Below are 24,021 nucleotides of genomic sequence, written 5' to 3' on the forward strand. Positions count from 1 at the left end.
AACCAAATCAGAATTCAGAGCCCGTTTGGCGCAGCTTCATGTGGCTCCAGCTCCATCTGACACAATATTGTAGCAGCACTGTAGCACAAAGCTTCTTTCCTCTCACATCCGGCGGAGGAGCCGGAGCCACCGAGAGCCCGGCCAAACGCGCCCTCAAGGTTTCACAGAACAGGTGCTGCCTATCCGTGACAGAAATTGGAACTCGTGTGTTACAAATCAGGTCCAGGGTTGCAGAAAAGAGTCACAGCACCTCTTAAAAATCACAAGTGCCAGAAAGAGCCATGCAATTGGACGTCGATCGGGGCCAACATTTCATTGCTGGAAAGGAAACGAAACTGAGATACAACCGGCAGTTGGAATTCTTAGAACTTCGAGACCACTACATCACATCCATGTACTAAGAACAAAACACAGCACAGATCTACGAATCTGACCAATCTCTACATCACCAAACGAACAGCACAGCACGCGCAACCCAAATGAACAAGCAGTCGAGCACCACCGCCAACAGCTGCAAACGAGGGACGCGCTCAGCCGCCGAATCCGTAGAGGGTGCGGCCCTGGCGCTTGAGCGCGTAGACGACGTCCATGGCGGTGACGGTCTTGCGGCGGGCGTGCTCCGTGTAGGTGACGGCGTCGCGGATGACGTTCTCGAGGAAGATCTTGAGCACGCCGCGGGTCTCCTCGTAGATGAGCCCGGAGATGCGCTTCACGCCGCCCCTCCTCGCCAGCCTCCGGATCGCCGGCTTGGTGATGCCCTGGATGTTGTCGCGGAGCACCTTGCGGTGGCGCTTGGCGCCGCCCTTGCCCAGCCCCTTGCCGCCCTTGCCGCGCCCAGACATCGCCGAAGCCGGAGAGGAGGAAGGCTCTGCTGCCGCGAGGGATTTGGTGGAGTTTTCGAGTTCGCTGGAGGTGGCTGCTGCGGTGGAGCGGCGGATTTGGGTTGGATTTATAGGGGAGGATTTGGGAGGGGAGCGCGAGGGAGTTGGGGAAATTTCGCGTGGGGGTTTAGGCGGGAGGGGAGGATTTCGGGCGACGACCGTTTTGTTGGACGGGCGCGGTCGAGACGTCGGATCGAGGTTGGAGGGTGGGATGGGCTTTGGCGCTTGTTGCCGCGGATCACTGAGGTGGACAGGTCGATCCGTGGAGTGAGGTTCGCAGACGTTGGATGTGATCTGATGGTGGAGGACTCGTTACCTGGGGATGGGGCGGATCGCTGACGTGGCACTTGTTTCGGTGGATTGCTAGCTAGTGGTCCAGCAGTCCACCAAAGCCCATGGGCTGCACGGACCCATATGTACCTGCGTGAGCTCTCTGTTATTTATTTCAGTACTTTATCCATAAGATATTGCTATATAAAAAGAGTAAATTAGTTTCTTGATCCCAATAAAATTTACGTTTAGTTTTTTGATCCTTTTCATTTGATCTTGATTATTTAGCCTCAAAACGAATTTCTTCTTGATTTTAGAGTTAGTTTGACAAGTGAACGGCATTAATAGCAACATGAAATAATTTTTTTACCTAGAGCTAAAATAAGTTATAATTTTATTTTGTGACTGGTGGGACCCTCTATTCTTCCACCTCCGTCTTCTCCTCCGTCTCGCTTGCCCGACCCCGCTTCGATGGCCTCTCATCTTGTCTTGGCCTCTCATCATTATTCTGGAGCTCAACAGCACACCTCGTGTTCACCTCCAGCTCCAGCTCCAGCTCGCCGGCGTTCCTCGCCCGCGCCATCGCCAAGCCGCACAGCATCTCCTGCGCGCAGGTCCAGCGCCCAGAACCAGCCGCCGCCGCCGCCGCAGGCGGCGAGGCTGAAGCGCGCGGGCGGCGCGGACTCCATGGACTGGGTGGCCTCGTCGCTGACACGGCGGTTCGGGATCTGCACCGGGGTGGCGTGGGCCGGGTTCCTGGTCGTCAGCGTCGTGTCCGAGCAGCTCAAGACTCGCTTCGAGGTCGCCCAGCAGCAAGCCTAACACCAAATCAGTGCTCCCGTGCCTGACACTTGCATGCCGCTCTCGTGCGCCGCAGGACGTGGAGCAGGAGCAGGAGCAGGAGGTCGTGCTCCCCAACGGGATCCGGTACTACGAGCTGCGCGTCGGCGGTGGCGACGCCCCGCGCCCCGGCGACCTGGTGGTGATCGACCTGCAGGATTTGATGCGTTTCGCGTAATTTCGAGCTTTTCTCGGAGCAGTTTTGGTTGATTCCGCGGCTGATTTTGATGCTTTTGTTTGGTCCCGTATGCAGGCTCGCGCGGCCGGCGCCCAGCCCCGCAGGCCCCTGGCTGCCGCGGCCGGCGCCCAGGCCCGAGGACGAGGTGGATCCAGCGACCCTACGTGGATCCGGCGCCGGCGCGAGTGCATCCGCCGGCGGGAACTCCATCGCCGCCCAAATCTCCGCCGCCGCCAAGAAACCAGCGCCCGAGCACGGGGTAACCTTTTTGGGCTCGCTCCAAAGGGTGACTCGGGTACTCTGGTGTTTTTTGCACGCGCTGGATGTGCTGGTTTATAGCAGCCCTGGACGGAAGGAAGCGTCAAAAACCAAAACGAAGTTTGATTTTGGATCAGATAACTAAGTTTAATTGAGAAAGGGTCGAGAAACTAAGCTCAACTTTTCTAGGCTGAGAAACTAATTTAGTCATATAAAAAACCAGTAATCAAACATCTTATAAAAAATAGTCAAATACCTACTATTCTTGTTGCTCGGACCACAATTGTGTGCATATTCGTTCGTCTTTTCTTTTTGATCGGATCAAGGATGTATGAAGTTATCCGAAAAAAGGAAGTATGAACGAACACGTGCTCTACGTGCCGCGAGCCCACGAGAGCCCGCCGGACCGCAAACTCCACGGCCCCGAAAACACACTAGCGGCGAGCCCAACCGTGTCCCCCCGCCGCCGCGCAGCCAAGAACCCGCAGGCTCTGTGTTTTCAAGGCCACTCTCCGAGCCGTGCGGCATGCTCGTGGTCCGCTGAGATATCCGATCGCAATAATCTCATGGCCGGCGCCGGCGCCGAGCGGAAGGTCGCGGCGGTGCTCTACCACTACCCGTGCCCGGACGGCGCGTTCGCCGCGCTCGCCGCCCACCTCTACTTCTCCGCCGCCGCCCGCCCCGTCCGCTTCTTCCCCAACACCGTCTACGACCCCATCAGGTAGCCCCACCGAACTAAAAGCTGGCCTGCCTTTGTTCTCCTCCTCTTTCGCTCTGGAGCTGCTATCCACTGCAAGCCCAATGCTCACACGAGGTCTGCTGAGAACTGCAATACTGCAGGCAGTACCCGCGTTTCAGGTGTACACTCTGGCAGTGCTGTACCCTATTGCAAAACTATTTGACTATAGCCGCAGACTTTCAATTCGCTGATTCCGATTTCCAAATGTGTAGTTATCTGATTGTGAACGGTGCTATGTTCTATATATGTTGAACCCTAACTGATTTTAGGAAATTCTGCTCTGGACCACTGGAGTTCTGTTTTGTTGGGGGAGGATTTAATCTGTAGTTCTGGGCTCAGTTTATCATAACCAGTGCTAGATGTAACTACCTCAGATGGATTTCATTAAATCATAAAATTGACAGGATCTCTTTTGGTATTTATGTGGGATGTTTATCTTAGCGAAACAATCTCTTATGCTGATGCTTTTGCTCTAGTGTCCTTCTGCTATGACATTATTTTTTTACTATCTGCTTTGTAGGAGTGATTCACTTCCATTGGATGAAATAGAAGATGTTTACCTCCTTGATTTCGTGGGACCTCCTGGTTTTGTCGAAGATATAGCCCCTAAGGCTGAAAGGTATGTAATCATTTGCACTCAATTTTCATATCTGAAGTTCTTTTTTTGGGAGTCCGGTGGTTTTTGTGGATTTTGTTAGTTGGAATCTGGTGCAAAGTTAAGTACTAAGGGCAGGGAGTTGGAATTGATTAATGTAAGCGATTGTAATAAACTCACCTCTATTCTCAGTTCCTATTTTGTTAAGGGAGGTAATGGCATAAAATCACACAAGTAAACTCAGTTTGGGTAAAAAGATTCTGTTCAAAGCTAGCCTTGGGATTACAAATGTGAGCTGGGGTGCTACTGTAGGTCAATTAGATACAGTTTTCCAGTCACTGCACTGTGGTTTCAAATCCTTATTCTTCTTGAAAAACAATGCACATCGCCTCCTCGATGTTCTCATTTTCTTTAATGCATATGAAGGTTCACCGAATGTCATGTCTACGGCATGTAATTCAACAGTGGTTACCTTATGCCATATTCTGTTCCACGAAATTCATCACTCAAAAACTAAGAGGTTTCTGTCTAGTTCTTTGTACACATTGCAGTCATTTGAAGCTGTGTGAAGTTATGTATTCGGTCATTTTTGTAATAGTATTCTTGCAACCTCTGTTTGTTTGAATACTTTTGACCCTTTTAATGCTTATCCTGTTCAGAGTAACAATTCTAGACCATCATAAGACTGCTTTTGAGAGTTTGTGTGGGAATTCCACACTTGGGCAAAATGTGACCAAGGTGATAGACATGCAGCGTAGTGGAGCAACAATTGCATTTGACTTCTTTAGAAACAAGCTCTTGACGGAAGCTAGCATCTTATGGGGTAGTGAAAGTGATAAAGATGTAGCTGAGATCAAATACGTACCGGACAACAAGGTTGAAACAGTGCACAAGCTTTTCAAGTTTATTGAAGATGGGGATTTGTGGAGATGGAAACTTCCAAATAGCAAGGCCTTCAGCAGTGGACTAAAAGATCTGGATATTGAATTCAACGTCAATGCAAACAGTAAATTGTTTGATCAGGTAATGACCTGCCTGGTGTTAGTCCTTCGTTGCAACAGTGATTCCTGCATCACAAAAACAAAATGTTGCTCCTTACATCACATGATGTTGTTTTACACCTGAATTATTGATTAGTTGAAGTTGGCATGATTATCTTCTCAAAGGGTCAAAGCTGCATCTAAATGAAACAGTTGTTTCTTAAATAATTACTATAATCATTTGCTATTGCATTCAAGAATATTGATTTCACAGTTATTGGTATTAGTTGAACAATATTCATCTGGTCATCTTAAAGGTTCTCTAGTCAATGGAAAATTTGATGAAATTATCAATTGCACCACAATGTGATAAAGAAATTCAGAAAGATATTTCCTCAGAAGTTATCTTCCAAATTTCGAATACAGTGTAGCTCTGCGCTATTTTCTGGTGCTACTACACAACGGTAGATCTATTATTTCGACCATCAGACACATGATCATCTTCTGCTTCTACTGACCATCTTCTGCTTCTTCACAATACCCTGGTTGTGACAGTTGTTGGAGTTGGATCCTGAGCATGTCATTTCCCGTGGACAAGTGACATTGTTAGAGAAGCAAAGATTAATAGACGATTGCCTAGGGAAGTCCTATGAAATTTCACTGGGATGTGGCCAGTTTGGGAATTGTCTGGTAATTCTACTATCCTTACACACATTGTTCTTCATACTGTGTTCATGAAGTTCAGCTTTTAGTGAGCATGAAATATTTTATTTCTTTTCCTACCTTTGTATTCACAGATCATACTTGTTTACTAATATAGTTTTGCTTTGTATGGTCCATTAGGCTGTTGATGCTGATGCCATTTCAAATTTGAGAAGTGAACTTGGACATCAGCTAGCTAGCAAAAGCCGTAATTTGAATCTGAGGCAAGTTTTTTTTTTTGTTTCCTTCTATCAATAGGTATTCAGACTCACTTAAAATGTGCATTTGCACTTAACCACACCATATCATCATTATGTGAGATGTGCCCTTTTTTGCAGAGGCATTGGGGCTGTTGTATACAAAGTCCCTGAGTTGCATAATGACCAGATGCTGAAAATAAGTCTAAGAAGTTTAGAACAAGAGGACACCACTTCAATCTCTCAGGTACATCGGTTCCCTTATGAGGTTTCTAAGACCTCACTTAGCTCATGAAAGGGGTCTACGTCAAGGCTCAAGACTGATTCTATCGTACAGAGGTTTGACGTTTGATCTTGCTTGCTTGTAGGAATATGGTGGTGGGGGACATCGGAATGCAAGCTCGTTTATGTTGAGCATTACAGAGTTTGACCGGTGGAAGGTTGGAGCTGAACCTTCTCAAACAGAAGGTGCTTAATCATCTGGCTTTGTTCATTGTTCTGTACTTCTTTTAATCAAGAAGCTTTATAGCGGAGGAAACAGCAGGCAGAGAAAACTTAATGCAGCTTGTTAAGAGGTTGTAGTGTGGGCACTTGCTTGACAAAGTTTGGAACAATCAGCGCAGGGCTCTAGTTACTTGGACACTAGCTTAGACTCTGAATAGGGCTACAGGAGGGCTAGCATGTACCAAGCTCTTTTAAGTTATTGAATAGATTGCATTGCAGCGATTGGCGACTATAAGCAGTTACATGCGTCTTGTTACATGAGTGCTATCATGTAAGAATGTATCATCGTTATATCTGCCGTGCCATTAAACTGTCAACCCTATGTGCCCGTCTGCTGAAACTGGGCTCAACAATGAAGAGGACATTTCCTCTCTGAATTCTAGTTCTTCGGCTTTCATCCGTGGTCATACTTGACTTGCCCTCGCTGGCCCTATGCGCTGCCATGGTGGAGGATGGGGATGGTAGATAAAGTGCCACTGCAGAGACCCGTGGGCCGTGGCAACCGTGGGGATCGGCGCAGCTGTTGGTTTCAGTTTTTGTATTGAGTTTAGACAAAGTTGGCAATGCGTGACTGGATGGAATTTTATCAGGATAAAATTTCAGACTGGACTTAGATTGTGGTGACGCCGCTGTAAAATGAAGGACGTGAATTGGCGACTTAAAATTTCAGGCTGGACTTGAACTGGCTTCGACCGCGTGGGCCGGGCTAGGCCGCCATACGGTACCAGATGGGCCTCCACCTGAATTGGTGAGCTCGATCCGCTAAGCCCAGCCGAGCTCGTTGGTTTTTGTTACTCTCGAAAAGGGAGGAAACAATTTCCTCTTTCAGAAACGAGAAATCCTTTTGTTCTCTGCATCAAAAAATTGACCAGGACCTGAGTACCTGAGCTCTTTGCGAGATACTACACATTAACAAACATGCTGAGCTGCTGCTGGTTCTGCCTCAAAGAAGTCAGTATTAATCTGCAACCATAACAGACTCCAGCATCACGTCGCGCGAACACCGCGGTGCCGACGAGCACACAGATGCGCGTTTGAAGGCTCCCATGTTGAGGCCATGAGAGAGAGAGGCGAGGCCTGCCGCATGCTGCAGGCTGCTGCTGCCGGGTCCCTGCCCCAAAGGAAGTCCTGCTGGAGGCTGGACGGTGGCCATGCAAAGCTTAGCCCTCCTCGCACTATCTATTTGGGTCCCGACCCGGACCAGATCGACGCTCAGGCCATGGCTGTTCGCCTGTTCCTTGTGTCCGGCACGCGACCACTCGCAATCATCCATGTCCCTCCCTCTTCACCCACCTTTTACCCGTCGCATGTCTTCCCCGTGCCCCTCAGCCTTACACACCTACAGTACTCGAAAGATTCGGTTCTCACTTCGCGGTGAGCGTGAGATCGACCAAGGGGACTTGCCGGAACCCCACCGCATGCGCCGGCGAGGGCATGCCCAGGGCGACGCTCCAAAGGATGGAAGGAACACTCCTGCCTGCCCTGGGCACGCTGCTAGCTCGTCGCTGTGCGCAAACAAAGCATCCATACAGTTCCTTGAATCGTATGGTTCGTGTGCTCTTCTTTTGACACCAAATTAGAACTATTGCCGCGCGCGCGCGGCCGGGGGAGGGAGGAAGGAGAAGGACGCGTGATCTGGAAGGGGTGTCCTACGAATCAATGCGAACCTAAGATGGGTAGGGCATGGGCAAAAGGCCCACCGCGCAGGCAATTAGGGCGCTTTGAGAATTCAGGCCACGGACAACCTCGAGGACTCTCCAAGATACTACTGCTAGGTAACCTGGCTTTGAGCCTTTGATAAAGAAAAGCTACCGGATCAGGGATCACAAGCCATGTTTTTTCAAAAAAAAAGAAGGATCACAAGCAATCGATCTACACTGATCTGTCAATGTTTGGGGGCTTACAAGTTCGTAAAAAGAGGCTGAACAATGAACGGAAGGCGGAAACATGCACGCATGATTATGTTCAGAGACGACGCGTCGATCTTTTTCCCCTTCGGCCTGCTTTGGAGAACCAATCCTTTGGTGGTGGAGCATGCGGCGAGGTGCTTGCGCATCGTTTTCAAGCGCTTTATGATGTCACGGTACCCTAAAGAGGAGGCAGCAAGCTAGGTGAGACTGAGGGCGGCAGCGGCAGCAGCGAGCTGAGCCAGCACTCGATGGCTCCCTTTTGATCCTCCTGTGGCAATGGCAAATGCATGCTCGTCCTCGCACGAATTGTTGCGCTGGCTGGGGACATTTTCTGTCACGGCAATGAGCACCACTAGTAGACTACTGCAGCATGCATGCTTGGATGCTAGCACAGTTCGTCGCGTTTGGGCGGCAGCTTCATCTGGGCCTGGACGCTAGCGACTGGTGCAGCCTCCTCCTCCTCGTCCTACCAACAAATGGGGAAGTGAAATGCAAACCACAACACTGACAATGTACATGGAGAAATGTAGCAGGTGCCACTGTGCCAGGTACGATTCAGGAGTCAGGACTGTAAATCCACGATAGCACACACGCGTGTTGGATCACAGGAAGTTGGCAGATTTTGGAGCCGAAAGCAAAGTAGCGTCAGTATAATGCCTTCTGGGTATGCTGCATTTTGTCAGTCTGCTTTGTCTGAAAAAAACTGAATAGCAACAGAACAGATCGCAGAGATCAATGACTGTGCTGTGCTGCGCATCGGCCATACCAAGATGAAATTTACCAACCTCTCCGATATGAAGCCCTTCAGTACCCGTGGGGCCCACCACGGTACGTGCCCTGCTGGTAGCATCAACCACCACCGTTAATTTTGGCCAAATCACCCAAAAAGTGAGTCCAATCAGGCTAGGATAATAGGGTTTTGTTTCGCATGGCCGCGGCTTCAAAAATAGTTTCAGCTCTAGCTCTGGCTTCTCTAGTGAAACTAAACCTATTTGAAAAAATATTTAGTAAAACACCTTCTTCAACTCCAGCTTTACCTCCACCGAGGTGAAAGCCATTCATGAAGCCGCCACGATTCGTGGCTTCACCTCCACAACAGCTTCATACACCGGTTTTGTTTCCGGCTTCATGGACGGCTTTATATATGGAGCCGTTCTAAAATCACCTCTTTGAATTGGCTTTATTGGGTTCGTTTCAGATGAAGCCGGTTTCGGAGTTGTTTTTGAAGCCTCGCTGAAGAGCCCCTAGGATTGGTACGGCTTCACATGCCTCACACAGTCACACTGTTGTTTTCCGCTGCCAAACTCCCCTCTTGCTCATGCCCATCATCAATGACAAACTGAATCTTTTTTTTTTTGAAACGAACAAAGTGAATCTTTTGGTTTGCTAGATTTAGCAGCTAAAGATGTAGTGCCACTGCTGCATAACCTGATCAGAAGCTACAATTAGATGCTACAACAGATCAGGAGGACAGACCTAAGGTGCTTGATTTGCTCTCTTTAGACTCTTACCGTGCAGCAGATGAGCAGGGCAGTACTGATGCCAAGTTGCCGCCAGCATTGTTCAATGCCACTGCAGCGACGCTGCATGGTAAAAGCAAAGGCACGAAACCTATCGATTATTACGCTTGCGAGGGCGAGAGACAGGACCAGCCTTACCGTGTTCCCTGGCCGCCACGCTTTGTCCGTTTCACATGGCCACGGTCGCCGCCACCCCCACCCTCTTCTGTCTTCTCCACATCCCGTAGCTGTAACGACTTCGTCGCCGGCCGCGTTAACTTAACCCAGCAGTAAATCTTGTGCTTGGCCTGCTGATCGCTGTAGGCCGTAGAGGCAGCAGTACGGCGTCCTTGGCGACGCGCTCGCACGGAACGCGCAGCCGTCAGTTCGCATTGATGCCGACGCGACTGGCGTACGATGAGCCGGCAGTAATGTAATCGTCGCGACGCGACGCGCTGAGTAATGAAGGCAGTGGTGGTGTGGCACTCGTACTGCACGGGGGTAAATGGGTCCATGAATGATCGCTTGCTCACGGAGCAATTAGGGAGGCCCCGTGGGTGTCGCCGTCCGTCACGGCCGCGGCCATAGCAGGAGGAGAGGACGGCGAATCGGCGATGGCAAAGCCTAGCCTCCATGCCATTGCCATCCACTGCTGCCCCAGAATGCCAGAACTCCAGAAGCGATGTTCAGAGCCATGGAAGCATTTTACTTCCGCCTTGCTGAGCAACAGCAGGGCAAGCAAAATGCACAATCATAATAGATCACATGAACAGGGGTGGAGGACTTTGCAACTTGCAAGTCCGTCCATAACAGCTGTTCTGACTTCTGATTGGATGCTGAGATGTTAACACGATCGGATAAACGCCGAGAGTACTGTCAGGTGCTCGGGAAGAGGACGGCCGCGCCCCGGTTGTTCGCAACCGCGACAGATCCTGACGTGGAATCCAACATTTCAGAAGCGCCCAGTACAGGCAGTGAGATCGTATAGATACCCACAGCCACTACGCGTATTCTGCAATGCTAGATTACTAGTAGTAGTCTACTACCCCGAAACATTGCCCAGTGGTAGAACGGAGAGCGAGGCTTGGAGCCTTTCGGGGAAGGGTTACCTCTGCAGTTATGCTTCTGGCCGGCACGGGGAGATGTCCTGCGTCTGCTGTGTGCATGTGTGGGTCGTCTCTGCCTCGTCTCTCTCCTCTTTAAGCGCGCCCAGCTGAAACCGCTGCCGTTTCCCGTTCCGGCTCCCTTGAATCGCGCGCAACTCGCCTCCCGTCCTCTCCCCTGCCCAAGCTCAGCTCTCAGCTCTGCACCCTCTCTTTACCACCTCCTGCTCGCTTTCATCCTTTCTCCGCGCGTTCTCTTTCCGTCGCTTCAATGGCGACTTTTGCTCCCTCCCACTGTTGATCACAGGAGGTCTGGACTTCGCGCAGGGCGCTGCCCTCCTTTGCGTCCGCTTAATCTTCCCCGCTGGCTGCAATGGCTGGCGGCTTTGAGGGGAGGAGCTCTTCCACTACAACCAGAGGAGTCGAGCAGGTACGGAGCCGTTCTGCTTGCGCCTTCTTCCAGAGCATTGTGGTAGCTCGAGCAGATCTACGCGTAAGACATGGGCCAGCAGCTTGCGCGCTCCTATGTCTCATCTTTCCTTTTGCTGCTTGTTCCGGTTTCATCTCTGCATTTCGCTTAAAATGAAGGAGATGTTCTTCCTCTTCTTCGCGTCTCTTTCTCTGGGGGAAGCCAGTAGACACCCTGCATTTTGTTCAGAACAAGGCATGTGAATTAGACAGCATGATGCGCATGATTTCCCCTTTCTGATGCGCATGATTTCTTATGAATGCGTAATCTGAATGGCACATGACGTTTCCTTCCGTGCATGTCCCAGCTCTGTTCAGTACATATATTTTCCTGTCTATATCCTTTGGGATTATGGATTCACATGACAATATCAATGCTGGAAAAGACGCAACTTAGATAGAATACAGTTTCATGTGTTTTTTTTGGGAAAAACTACAGTTTCATGTTTTGGTAGCTTGTTTCCTTCCTGCAGGCCATTGTTGCTCTCAAGAAGGGCGCACATCTTCTGAAATGTGGCAAGAGAGGGAAACCCAAATTCTGCACCGTCAGGCTATCTTATGTGAGTAGCTTTAACTCTGTAATTATGCAGTGCACAATGCTTCAAGGTTACATGTTCTTCCATTTGCTTCCTAATTTTTATTTTTTAAGTGATTGTGCTATACAACCTTGCATCTGTGTGTCTTTTTCTTGGCTAACTAAAGACCTATAGGCTAACAGCGACACCTCCAGAATTCTAAAGTCTGCTACCTGACTATCGAAGGAGATGAGATTGATGAGGGCAGCATTGACCTTTTATAACTTTTAACACGAAATTCCATCTATAGGAACATATATCTGTCCACATTTTCTATATCATTTTTCTTAAGAAAGAAGAGACTAACTTGGAAATTTTGTATTAAGAAGAGAACAAGCACCCGAAGTTGGGCAGGAGAGAACTCAAATCTAGGTGATGGAGGCGTACACCCATAACTCCCATCAATTGGGATAGGCTTATTTCCTCTATATATGTAGAAATTTCATGAAAAAGATAGAGCTATCCTAACACGCAGTTAAACAAGTTGACAAACAAGTTCATGTGAAATTTATACCAAAGGTAGATTAAATGTCACTAAGATAATCTTCAGTTTCTCAAGCATCTCCTTCGTTAGCAATGGTTAGAATCCCATCGATTATTCTGCCCGACTTTCGACTGATCATTTATAGGTATCCATGTTTCCTTCCTGTTGACAAAAAAAAAAAAAAGCAAAGCAGATGCTACAGTTCTGTTGGTAATTTTCAAATGGCCATGCTACATTATTCTTACACTTACGAGGGATTGTGTACCAAGATAAACTTGCAAGCCAATTTGGCTCCAACAAAATCAACCAAGTAAGAACATTTCAATCAATCCCAACAATATATTTATCTCATTTAAGCTATGTAAAGATTAACTAGAGGTTGCCACAGCGACGAAATTATGCTCTTCTCCTGACTAGGCAAGGAGAAAACAACAGAAAAACAAATAGAGACTGAACCTACAACAAAAAATGGGAAAACTGATAACCAGCTGAGGCTTTCATAGGCTACTGTTTCTCCTTGTCCTGCCCAACAATATCAGAAGCCGTTATAAAAAAATATATATCGGAAGCATGCTCAGCTTTGGGTTTACTAGGTTTCTGAAGCTTGCTATGTATATCGGTTGAGTAAACTGAAAATGAATGTCTTCCACTTTTACATTCTAATATACTAAAATATTAAATATCTGAAAATTTGCTCCTTTGGGTCATATACTCACAATAATGTATTTGATATTCTCCTATTTGCAGGATGAGAGAGCACTAATATGGTACTCCAAAGAGAGAGAAAAACGTTTGTGCTTGAATTCTGTGTCCAGTGTCATTCTTGGACAAAAGACTGTATGTGATTTTCCTTTTCACCAAATATATGCTATTATTTTTTAGTAGTAACACATTATGGTTGGAAGACACTGATTTTCTGAGAATTCAATATTTTACAGACAAAATTTTTGTGCCTGCATTGGCCAGAAAAGGAACCTCACTCCCTGTCAGTTATATACAAGAACGGTGACTCCTCACTTGACTTGGTATGTCCTACTCCATTGGCCACATAGTTTGGAAGTTTATAATCTATTTACTTATAGCGTATTATTTGGTAATAATGTTTAACCAGGTCTGCAAAGATAGAGATCAAGCTGAATGTTGGTATTTAGGCCTTACAGCCCTAATATCAGCACCATGCACCCCACTACTTCTGGTAAATTCAACAAATAGCCGTCGGATAAACAGCTGCACAAATAGCCCTCCCAGCTATATTCAGCAAAGGAGTAGGCTCTTTGCTGTACATGATGGAAGAAATTTCACTAAGGTTCATTCTGGAATTCATGCATGCATGATTTTTGTGCAGGAAATTGATATGTGCGAGTTTGACATTGCTAGTGAAGTTTCTTATATCACACTAAGTAGCATGTTCGAACTCGAGCAAAACAACATAGATGGTGATTGTGATATTAGGTCGCGCTGAGGTTATATCGATGATGGCTGACCTGTTACTCCCTCCGTCCTGAAATATAAGGCATCTTGGTGTGCCATAACTCAAACTATTCTAAGTTTGACCAAGTTTATAACCTCATATTTCAGGACAAGGGAGTAGTTTATAGTGTAATACTATTCTCTATCCGGAAATGATGACAACAATATATCCACTAATGGCATTTAAACTAAGATGTTCAACAAACCTTTAAAATGTATATTCTTTCTCAATTAAGTATGATGGTATGGCTGATGGTCGTAAATAGCCATCTCAACTGCCAAACATTGGTTACAGAATAATTGCGTGTTAGGATTGTATTGAGTCAACCATTTCAAACTTCGGTTACAGATTACTTCAAATGTATTGAATTTGAAAATTAGAAAATGTTACTAGTAGAGTTGTCTTGCAATGTATTTTCATCAATATAAACTTTTGCTATGTTTTATAAATATACTTCGTGACAAAAAGTACAAGTCAAAGTTGTATTTTGAAGACCATGCCGAAGTCCGAAACATCACTTGTGAGCTGTGACTGGAGGAAGTATGGTCTAATTGCATCATGCTTTTACTTGCAATTTTTCAAGTGACAACTTACCCAAACAATTTACCCATGAAGGTACACTCACTAAATGTCAGTCCGAGGTTGATACAGAACAGATACTTGCATAGTAATTTGGATTGCTCAGAACCGTTCTTTTCTCCAAGACAGAGAGCATGGTCAGAGCTTGATTCCTACTTGGAAAAGATTACTCCCGAATTGGTAAATCGAGTGAAAAACAATTTGAGGGACATAAAATCTGCTGAAAAAGTTAAGGACCAAAGAATTACGCAAATGCCTAAACTCAAACAATCTGAGGGATCAGATGCAGCACCAGATTGTCTGAAGGACATCTTTGTCTGGGGTGATGTTCTGGGTCATATGCTAGATCATGGACATGTTTCCGCGGCCAATGTCTCACTTCCAAGGTTGTTGAAATCAGCACAGATTTTTGATGTGCAGAGTATTGCCTGTGGAGAGAAACACGCAGCAATAGTTACTAAGCAAGGTCAGGTATTCTCATGGGGTGAGGAGAAAGGTGGGAGATTGGGACATAAAACAAGTGATAGTGTCTCTCATCCTAAAATCATTGACTCTCTTTCCTCCATGCCGGTGAAAGCTATTGCATTTGGGGCAAAGCACACCTGTGCAGTTTCAGTTTCAGGAGAACTTTATGAGTGGGGTGAAGGGATTCATAGCCTAGGGTTGTGGAATGATCAGTGTCGAAGAAGCCAGTGGTTCCCGCATAAACTGATCGGTACTTCGGATTGCATCTCTGTGTCAAAGATTGCATGTGGTCAGTGGCACACAGCTATCATATCCTCCACCGGCCAGCTGTTCACATACGGAGATGGTACATTTGGTGTTCTTGGACATGGTGACACATGTACTGTTGCTCAGCCGAAAGAAGTGGAGTCCTTGAGGGGGTTAAGAACCAAGTCTGTCGCATGTGGGCCATGGCACACCGCTGCTATTGTGGAAACATCAGGAACTCCCAAGAGCAATGCTCCTGGTGGGAAGCTGTACACATGGGGTGATGCAGGTGGAGGGAAGCTGGGACATACTGACAAAAAACCGAAGCTTGTACCAACTCGTGTTGAATCACTCGTTGACTGTGATTTTACTCAGGTATCCTGCGGTATGTCAATAACAGTTGTGCTAACAATAACAGGTGTTGTATTTACTATCGGAAGCAAGGAGCATGGACAATTAGGGAATCCTCGACCCGAGAACACATCTATTTGCATGGTTGAAGGGGCACTTAAGACTGAGTTTGTGAAAGATGTATCCTGCGGCTCTTTCCATGTTGCGGTCTTGACAATGAATGGGAAAGTCTTTACATGGGGCAAAGGCACAGAAGGGCAACTTGGTTTAGGGGATTATATCGACAGGAGGTCCCCAACTTTAGTGGAGGCCCTGGAAGATAAACAGGTGGACAGTATAACTTGTTGCTCCAATTTCACTGTTGTTGTTTGTGCGCATAGGACAATCTCGTGCAAGGAACAATCTGTATGCAGCAGTTGCCAGTTGGCATTTCGGTTTACAAGGAAGAAGCACAACTGCTACAACTGTGGTTCCATGTTCTGCAATTCCTGCAGCAGCAACAAAGTTGCAAGGGCGGCCCTTGCACCAGATAAGAGCAAAAGGTGTCGTGTTTGTGATGCTTGTTTTAATGAGCTGAATAAAACTGCAGGACTAAGAAAAATGAGTTCCAGATCTAAGATACAACAAGAAGAAACATCTTTAACAGAATTAAGAACATACACACCAAAGTTATCACGCATGCTTAAGGAAGCAAATTTCATCATGGAAAAAATGGGCTCTGCACACAGCCCCAACCAGAGAAATCAGGAATTGACCACTCTGAATCAAGTGCAAAAACAGAGGTGGGGACAAGTAGACTGTCCCAATCAATTCAAATGTGCACGAGACAGCATTCCATATTGGTTGACATCAAAGAAACAGGCAATCGATGTTTGTTGTATAGGGAGAATGATTGATCCAGCGTCGCAAAAGACTGCTACCCCTTTACCACAAGCTACAAATGATAAGAGAAAAGGACAAGATTTGATGGAAAAGATACTGTTGGAAGAAGTGAAACAGCTTCAAGCACAGGTTATTTCTGAAACTTTTTAATTTTCTAGGGGTCCTCAGCCTCATGTTAACTTTTGTATCTTTCTACCAAACGATTTCGTTTTTTTTCTATATTTGAAATTATTGATTTGCTTGAGACATATGGTGATCTTGCTCTTATCTAAGCAGGTAACCACCCTAGCAGAAGAATGCCGGCATAGGAGCTTAAAACTTCAGTTGTATAAACGAGAACTTGAGGAAACCTGGTTGATAGTCAAGGATGAGGCCACAAAGTGCAAGGCTGCAAAAGATATTATAAATATTTTAACAAATCAGGTAAATCTGACTTATAACAAATACTAACCTGTTTAAGATTCTTTCTGTCTGATGTCAAATAAGTTATCTCCTGCAAACTTATGCAGAGGAATGCTTTATCAAAAAAACTTTTAGATGGTCTGGAACTAGATAATTCCAGTATCATACCTGACCCACCCGACAAAGCTATTGTCTCTGGCAAAATTCCACCGCTAAACAGCAGCAGGGATCAATGCAACATAGAGGAAGTGGATATGCAATCTACAGCATCTTCTAACACTGTTGCGGTGGATGACTCAGCTGTGCATCAGAATGGCAGAAGAGCCTCCAATAGCAGCAGAGGTTTTGATGGAGGAACAGATAGCACAGTTGCTCCTTCTGACTCCAATGGCGTGATCGAGCAAATTGAGCGTGGAGTGTACATTACAGTCGTTACATCCCCCAGTGGTAAGAAGGGAATCAAGCGAATCCGGTTCAGGTGAACTGCTGAAACCCTTGGCGATACTTTTCAGTCATCGTGATTTTCTTATAAATTGAATAATTTTTACGATATCTTGATCATCCTTGATCTCACAGCCGGAAGCATTTTGGAGAGGCGGAGGCGCAGAAATGGTGGGAAGAGAATGAGGGCAGGGTATTTGCAAGGCACAGCAGCATGGAGTACCTGGCAACATAATTTGGTAATGAAAATGTACAGGAGCTGCCAGTTTTTGTGACAATATCAGTAGGAACATGTATATAGCACCACGATACAGTTCAGACGTAGGATAGATGAGGTAAATGGAATCATGACAATTTCAGGAACTCATCATTTGCTTCCTAGCGGATGAACTGCATTGTATCCTTGCTGTGGATTTAACTTAGGCTCATGATTTTGCTTCAAACAGTTCAACTCAATTCTAATTTCTACACGAGTCTTTTTTGAACGACAATTCTACACGAATTTAAGCTTGTGTTCGATTGCTGATAGGATCATGCTGGTGTCTGCAATTCGGATTCCTGACGCAGGAGTAAATTTGTTGGCGGCTACTCGCATTTGAACGATCACACTCACAGGCTTCCGATTTGAAATTGCGCAGTGCTTTGAGGGTCCAAACCCAAATTCAGGACACCACGATGCCTCATTCAGAGATTCAGACTGACAGAGCCTGAAACATTCTGTTCGTGCTCTGTCCATACCATTTCGTTTCAGATGGTACAAGCCTAGTTTTACATCTGGTCAGACTATTGAGGAGTCTATGACACACAACCCCCTCCCTGAGATCCCAGGTTAGCACAGTCAGCTACTGACCCCGGAACCTCCCAAGTTGGAGCAAAATTACACGATCACACTGCCATCAAAAGGCGGAATATTACAAGTTTTACCTATATACACGTATATACCGAGGAGTAACAACTAACAACCAGGGCTGCTCGTCCACATCTGGAAAATTCACGTGGTTGTGGTCTCCCAGCTGCTTCTGCAGCATAGCCATATCCAGCAGCTCAAGACAGCGGAGCAAACCTAGGCACCTAGCAAACATCCAAAAATAGCATCGTCACTTTCGTCTCACTGAGCCTTCCGTGTGCGGACTGTCGTTACAAGCACAGCCTCGTCAGCTCGCCGTCGGCCTCCTCCCCGGCCGCCACGGGCCGCGGAGCCTCGCTCTCCGCCGCGCACCGCTTGTGCGGCACGAACCCTCTCCGGCTGAAGGAAGCCGAGCTCGCGCACCTCGCCAGCCGCGGGACGGGAACGGCAGCCGCAGCCGGCGGCACCGCGCCGCTCTCGCTGGTGGTTTCTTGCCCGGGGCCGTGGGACTCCGTGGCGTCCGAGTTCTGCGCCGCCGGAACGGCGCTGGAAGCCGTGTTAGAGCCCGTCCGCGACCCTTCCCTCTGCGTCCGTTTGTGATCCGGAGGCTCTGAAGTCTGGTGGAGCTGCTGGGCCGAAGGCGCCGCCTGCGGGTAGAACAGCGCGCACGGCAGGCTCCCGTTGTAGGCGAGCCACGGCACCACGGACTGCGCGGCGAAACCGTCGGGTTGCGGGACGAAGCACATGAGCTGCTGCACGGCGCCCGGCCATGGATTCCACGAGCTCCCTCCTGCTGCAACGATCGCAGGTGAAGCACCTATCTTCAGGTCTCTGCCGCTTTCCGGGTGACCATAGGAATCCTTCACCACAACTTTCTTTCCGAACAATTTAAAGACTGGAGCTTCTGTTCCCGCTTCTTTTGCATCGCCGAACACCTGAAATTCAGGTTCGAGAAATTTGTAAGATTTTGAAGGTCACAATTAAGCAGAGCACATTATTTATGCATAAACAGCAAAGGACAGAGACAATTATGGAACTTTGATCCAGAGAAATCTAAAATCTGGGTCTTGAGACTTGAAAGTGATTTCAGCAGAATTATTTCAGCCATGGAGTCTATTCTTATCTGGGAGAATTGAACTTTACGCCGCTATCCTTTACATACTTTATATTGTTATACCACGGTACGTTGCCAGATTGAAAGAATTTATGCTTCACGGTCACGAACTAATATCATGTAAGCTGCCTAACTGCTCAAGAAAGAGAATATACCTTGGCATTTGCTGTTCTCGTCGCCAACTCATCTGTTGCTACGCTTGGCGACACGCCGCCATCCTCTCTGTTAATGGTCGAGGCCGGCGAGCCTCCGCCGTTGCCATGCTCATCTGAACCGGCGGCTGACTGGGACGGCGTTCTGCTGCCGCTCGAGCTGTTCGCGAACACGCTGCCCAGCTCCTCCGCCCGTAACACCGTCCGCGCGGTGGTCAGCACCGACGTCGGCGAGCCGTCGTCCTGGTCGCGCGGGGAGTGCGTCCGCAGGGGCGGCTTCTCCAGCTGCCTGAGCGCCGGCACGTGCTTCTTGGCCGCGCCGTCCACCTTGCGCGGGTACGGGTGGGCCGGCTTCCTCTTGGGCCGCGGCGGGGGGATCTGGATCGCCGGCGCGGCGCCAGCGGTGGTACTGCTCCCCGACGATTCCCTGACCACCTGCAGCATCACGGCGCGATTTCGACATCAGAAAAAAGGCGCCCGTCAGGAACGCGAGACGACCGTCTCTGCTCTACCACCATGATCGATTGGGAGGGTGTCTTACTTGGGCAGCCAGTCAAGTGACACACACCCCATTGATTGATCATGGCAACACCATAATTGATCGAATCATGGCAGACGGGCAGAGATGAGAGAATTGGTTTGTTTTACACGAGAGAGAGGCGGGACGGTTACACGACCTTGGTGAAGAACTTCTGCGCGTGGCTCCGGATTTGCACGGCGGTCTTGGTGCCGATGTGCTCTGCGGGCAGAGAAAACGAGGGTGAGCGTCCGGCGGCCTCGGCTTGACCAAGCGCCTGCGCGGGAGGGACCGGCACGGCGGCGCGTACCTTGGATGCGGCGCCAGGCGCGGCCGTGTAGCTGCAGGGCCTCGAGGAAGCGCCTGTGCTCGTCCTCGGTCCACTTCTCCCGCTGCTTCGTGATCGTGTACGGCTTCCGCGCCTGGTCGGGCAAAGCGTGGAATGGAAGCGAGAGATTTTCAGAACACGCGGGCCGGCACGGATTCCGCGGCGACGCGGCCAGGCGCGATTCGGCGCCAATTCGGGGCGTGGAAACAATGGAAAAGGGAGCGGAGGGCGGCCGGCCCTTGCCGTACCTTGGGCACGTGCTCCTCGCCGGACAAATCCATGTCGCCGGAATCGAGGGGATCCTTGCGGTGATCGACGGCGACGGCGACCTCGTCGGTTGCCATCTGATGTTCCTGCGGAAACAGCAGGGGGAAACATCCAATGATCAGGTCCCAAGAACGCCGCCCGAGCTCAATCGCCGCCGCGAAACGATCCTATGCTCCCCGCACACGCCAAGGAAACAAGACGGAAAGATCAGCGAGTTACCTCCAAACAGGCCATCTCCGGTTGCCACCACTGCAACTGGAAGGCTCGGCGCGACCCGCCGCAAATATCGCGGCAGCCGCCGCCCTGTGCGAGCTCTTGTCGCTGATGCGGACGGGGCGAGCGCGGAGCGGAGGAGGGGGGGCAGGGGAGGCGAACGTTAACGTAGGCCCGGCTCGCTCGCACTGGAGAAGAGAAGAAGAGGGGGGAGGCCGGGAGGGGTCGAGGGGACGGGAGAAAAAGAGCATGGGCGAGGGCGCCACGTCGGACGGGATTTTTCCGCTTTTCCCGTCGTGTTTTTTTCTTCTCCCCCTCCCTCGCTTCTCGTGGCTGCGTTTTTCTCGGCCGCGGCCGGAATAATCAATTATCCGGTGGGTGCGCGGAAATTGGAGGAGAGGATTCGGGAGGCCGCCCGGTCTCGTGGCTGTGGCTGCTCCTCCGGCCCCGTCGCTGTCACGTGCCGCTATGGCAAAATGCTCCCCTTTTCCCCCGAGCCTCCAGAATTTCAGCTCGTGGCGTGGGGGTGGGGATTGCATCCTGACGTGTAGGCCCCACATGCAGGCACGCAGCAAAGGGGTTAGCAAAGGGGTCTTTTTTTGGCTCTATTGCAGTCGATCAAAACGGAAACTGATGTCGATAACCGGCAAAAAAAAAAGACCAAACAATACGCCTTCTAAATTGTTAACCGTTATGGCTGATGCTTGTGGACACATAGTTGGACATCTTCTAGCCAAGCGTAAACTCTCGAATCAACAAAAAAAAATGGGGTGCGATCAACTGGCGTGACGAAACATCTGGAGTTCTGGAGGGACAATATCAGGAGCAGAAGAAAGCTACTGCTAGGAGTAGTCAACAGAAAAAACTTGCAGCGGCCTAAAAGGAAAAGGAAAGGGAGAGAAATTCCGTGGCCATAAGAATCGCGGAAATATCTCAGCCTCTAATTTGGAGCGACGGGGCCGTGGGCGCCTGTGCGGACGGATAAAAAAGCGCGGGGCTTTCGCTGCGCTTTATGACACGTCACGCGCGCCCACCAGCGGAGCGCCGGTCGCTGCCGCCGTCTGGCCACAAGTGGCGCGGCTCCTGGCCACAAGCTCCCCCTGTTTTTTCTTTATTATTCAGAAGCTCCAACGGGTTGGCGATGCACAGCCCGCGAAATCTCCTGGCCACATGTTGTCCCCGGGGGCCCAGGCGCCAACCTCGTCGCCCCTCGAGGGGATGACGCGCGGGGCCGCGGCAGCATCTGTCGCGTGGGGCGATGGTTTGTTTTGCTAGTTCGCGCGGGGAAACAAACGGCAGGGACGTACGTGGCGGGGAGGCGAGAGGGTTCGTAGTGCGCCGCCGGATTACTTTGGGGGGTGCCCACCGGTTTAGGTCTCTGTCATGTCATCGCTCGACAGATTTATTACTTTTGGAACGCAAGCACATGGATGGATAATGTCGAAGCCGGTTTGATCCGCTTCCTGCAGGTTTTGCTGGTTACAGGGGGATTCTGAACGAATGGTTGAGGGTGAACTTACCTATGGGCTTTTCTTTTCATCGACATGCACACTAGGGGGTGCGTTAGGTTGAACTATAGCGGTAAAGAAAACTATGAGTTATGTAAAAGATGATATAAGGTTTTGGGCTATGAAAAACTGCAAACCGTTTCGTGGAACAATTGTGATTTTTGAGAAAATCTAGTATTAGCTCTCTCACCTATCAACGGATCAAACATATCATCCACACCGCTCTCACTCAACTCTCTTCCTCTCTCACCGATAAGCGAGCCCTGCTCGTTAGCATTTACTTCTTCCTCCCCGAGCGCGCGGCGGAGCCGCCTAGGGCACTAGCGGCCGGCGGAGGTGGCCTGAGGCAGTGGCGCACGCAAGCCTGTGGTGGAGTTATGCCCACAGAATCATCGTTTCTCTATTCTTCACTAAGAAGTGACCACCTATCAATCTCCCCTATCAGGTCCTTTTGATCCATCTTTGATCCTCTTGATCCATCCTTTCGAGGTGAGCACCTTCACACCCTCCTCTACCTTCCCGAACTCGTGCCCTTCCCTTTCCCTACCACCATCAAGCTCCTCACAGCTCCTAGGGCCGCAACCATGGCCGTTCGGAGCCGACCACCTTCCACATCCTCACTCATACCCGGAGTCTCCAAAACAGATCATCCTCATTCTCCTCACTCTCCCCGTGCCCTCGAATTCAAAAATGGTTGACCGGGAGCAGTGCTCCGGCGGAGCTCCAGCTGCTGCTCATGGCGGTGCCGCCTGGGGACGTCATCGTCCTGCCTCTGCTAGTGGAAGAGATGGGAAAGAAGAAAAAAATAAATCGATACGCAACATAACTAGTAGCAGGTGGGTAATTTTTATGAAAACTTAGAATCTAAAAGCAGGTGAAAGCAGGGCGAGGGTGCTGTGAAATTTATAATAGCTAACCGTTACTTTTGGCTATGGTTTTGGGTGAAAATCAATCCTTTTAGTTAGTTTTTGGCTTTCTAAAAAGTTAAAGCAGTTGAAAAATCCAACCAAATACACTCTAAACTGCGCTAGGTGGAGCGTAGATGTGAAACTCTAGCCACTCACGCGTCGTCACCTTGTGGTTGCATCTTAGACCTGTATGGCGCTCTTAGCCTATTCTATTCTAGGATTTCTAAATCAGTTCGGTTTAATTACGTTCTTTCTGTATGGTGCCTTCAGAAAATATCTGGTGGTACTCTGCCATGTTCTCATCCCTTGCATACATCAACTTCGAGCCTAACAAACTGCGGTTTCGAGGTGAGACACTCCTTCAACGGTTCAAGTCCCCTTCGCGGGGATAGAGGACCGAAAGCAAACCTGAACGATTAGCATAGCCCTATGCCACCATAAGGAGACGATTGATTCCTAACACCAAAACCGGCAAAAAAATAAAAATTCCACCCGTTCTTTTTTTGAAGGAAAAAATCCCAACCGTATGAGCTGAGCACGGTTTGCTCGTCTGTGCAAGAAACAATCAAAGAAAGGAGCTCGAACGGCGACAGATCCTGCGCAGAGGATGTCTCCCATTTCATTTCCCATATAGCTAGGTCCATTGGCATCAGGTTGGCCTTTTTGCCTTTGCCGCACGAAACGAGGAATGCGTTCTGCTGGACCCTTCGAGGCCACAAGCATGACTGCATCAGTGATGTAATGTTGGCTGCTAGCCAACTGGCTTGTATTTGTTGCTTGTGTGGGCATGCATGCTCCTTCCATGCATGTTACCTATGTATAGTGGCTAATGGAGTCTGCTTTCTGTGAGCCATTTCTCCCTTTCCCCCCTCCGTGATGAGATGAGGTGGCGTTTGCCATGCAAGTGAAAGGAACTGGAAACCGTATGCACTTTAGTTACGAAGAAATGGGATATGGAAGTAACCGGGGCAAAGCACTTCATGCTTCTACATAAGTGGTAAAAAGTTGCATACGTAGATGTCGACATCTCGTCTCGTTTGGGGCGCAAGGAAGCTGCTCTTTTGCTAGACTTTTGAAGTTTTCCTTCTGCGTCAAATGTCAATGAGAAGAAAACTCTAGCGGCCGTTAGGCGCATCTTCGTCCCAAA

The 24,021-nt window shown here is 48.8% G+C and overlaps 4 protein-coding genes and 1 pseudogene across 5 annotated transcripts; 3 read left to right on the plus strand and 2 right to left on the minus strand.

Moving 5' to 3' along the window:
• Positions 1-267: 267 nt before the first annotated feature.
• On the minus strand, positions 268-971 carry LOC112889557 (histone H4). Its single transcript, XM_025956268.1, has one exon. The coding sequence runs from the start codon at positions 840-842 to the stop codon at positions 531-533; it is 312 nt and encodes a 103-aa protein (XP_025812053.1). The 5' UTR covers positions 843-971; the 3' UTR covers positions 268-530.
• A 123-nt stretch (positions 972-1,094) lies between these two features.
• Positions 1,095-6,461, plus strand: LOC112889545. Of its 2 annotated transcripts, XM_025956256.1 has the most exons (9): positions 1,095-1,952; positions 2,029-2,165; positions 2,245-3,148; positions 3,687-3,785; positions 4,421-4,784; positions 5,297-5,431; positions 5,585-5,667; positions 5,782-5,887; positions 6,009-6,461. In XM_025956256.1, the coding sequence occupies exons 3-9, from the start codon at positions 2,784-2,786 to the stop codon at positions 6,114-6,116; spliced, it is 1,260 nt and encodes a 419-aa protein (XP_025812041.1). In that variant the 5' UTR covers positions 1,095-1,952; positions 2,029-2,165; positions 2,245-2,783; the 3' UTR covers positions 6,117-6,461. The 2 variants fall into 2 exon arrangements, with proteins under 2 accessions (XP_025812041.1, XP_025812033.1); XM_025956248.1 differs by having other exon boundaries at positions 2,029-3,148.
• On the plus strand, positions 1,277-2,762 carry LOC112898490 (annotated as a pseudogene).
• A 4,498-nt stretch (positions 6,462-10,959) lies between the features above and the next one.
• On the plus strand, positions 10,960-17,501 carry LOC112891665 (PH, RCC1 and FYVE domains-containing protein 1-like). The gene is made up of 9 exons (XM_025958616.1): positions 10,960-11,086; positions 11,598-11,684; positions 12,931-13,020; positions 13,122-13,208; positions 13,295-13,489; positions 14,270-16,306; positions 16,454-16,600; positions 16,687-17,057; positions 17,156-17,501. Exons 1-9 carry the CDS (start codon positions 11,030-11,032, stop codon positions 17,253-17,255), a joined length of 3,171 nt encoding a protein of 1,056 aa, XP_025814401.1. The 5' UTR covers positions 10,960-11,029; the 3' UTR covers positions 17,256-17,501.
• A 196-nt stretch (positions 17,502-17,697) lies between these two features.
• Positions 17,698-20,610, minus strand: LOC112891747 (protein REVEILLE 1-like). The gene is made up of 6 exons (XM_025958729.1): positions 20,465-20,610; positions 20,227-20,331; positions 19,961-20,072; positions 19,811-19,872; positions 19,137-19,568; positions 17,698-18,802 (listed from the first exon to the last, which is right to left on the minus strand). The coding sequence occupies exons 1-6, from the start codon at positions 20,477-20,479 to the stop codon at positions 18,158-18,160; spliced, it is 1,371 nt and encodes a 456-aa protein (XP_025814514.1). The 5' UTR covers positions 20,480-20,610; the 3' UTR covers positions 17,698-18,157.
• Between the last annotated feature and the right edge of the window lie 3,411 nt (positions 20,611-24,021).

Source organism: Panicum hallii, chromosome 1 (assembly GCF_002211085.1).
Source record: "Panicum hallii strain FIL2 chromosome 1, PHallii_v3.1, whole genome shotgun sequence".
NCBI lineage: Eukaryota > Viridiplantae > Streptophyta > Magnoliopsida > Poales > Poaceae > Panicum > Panicum hallii.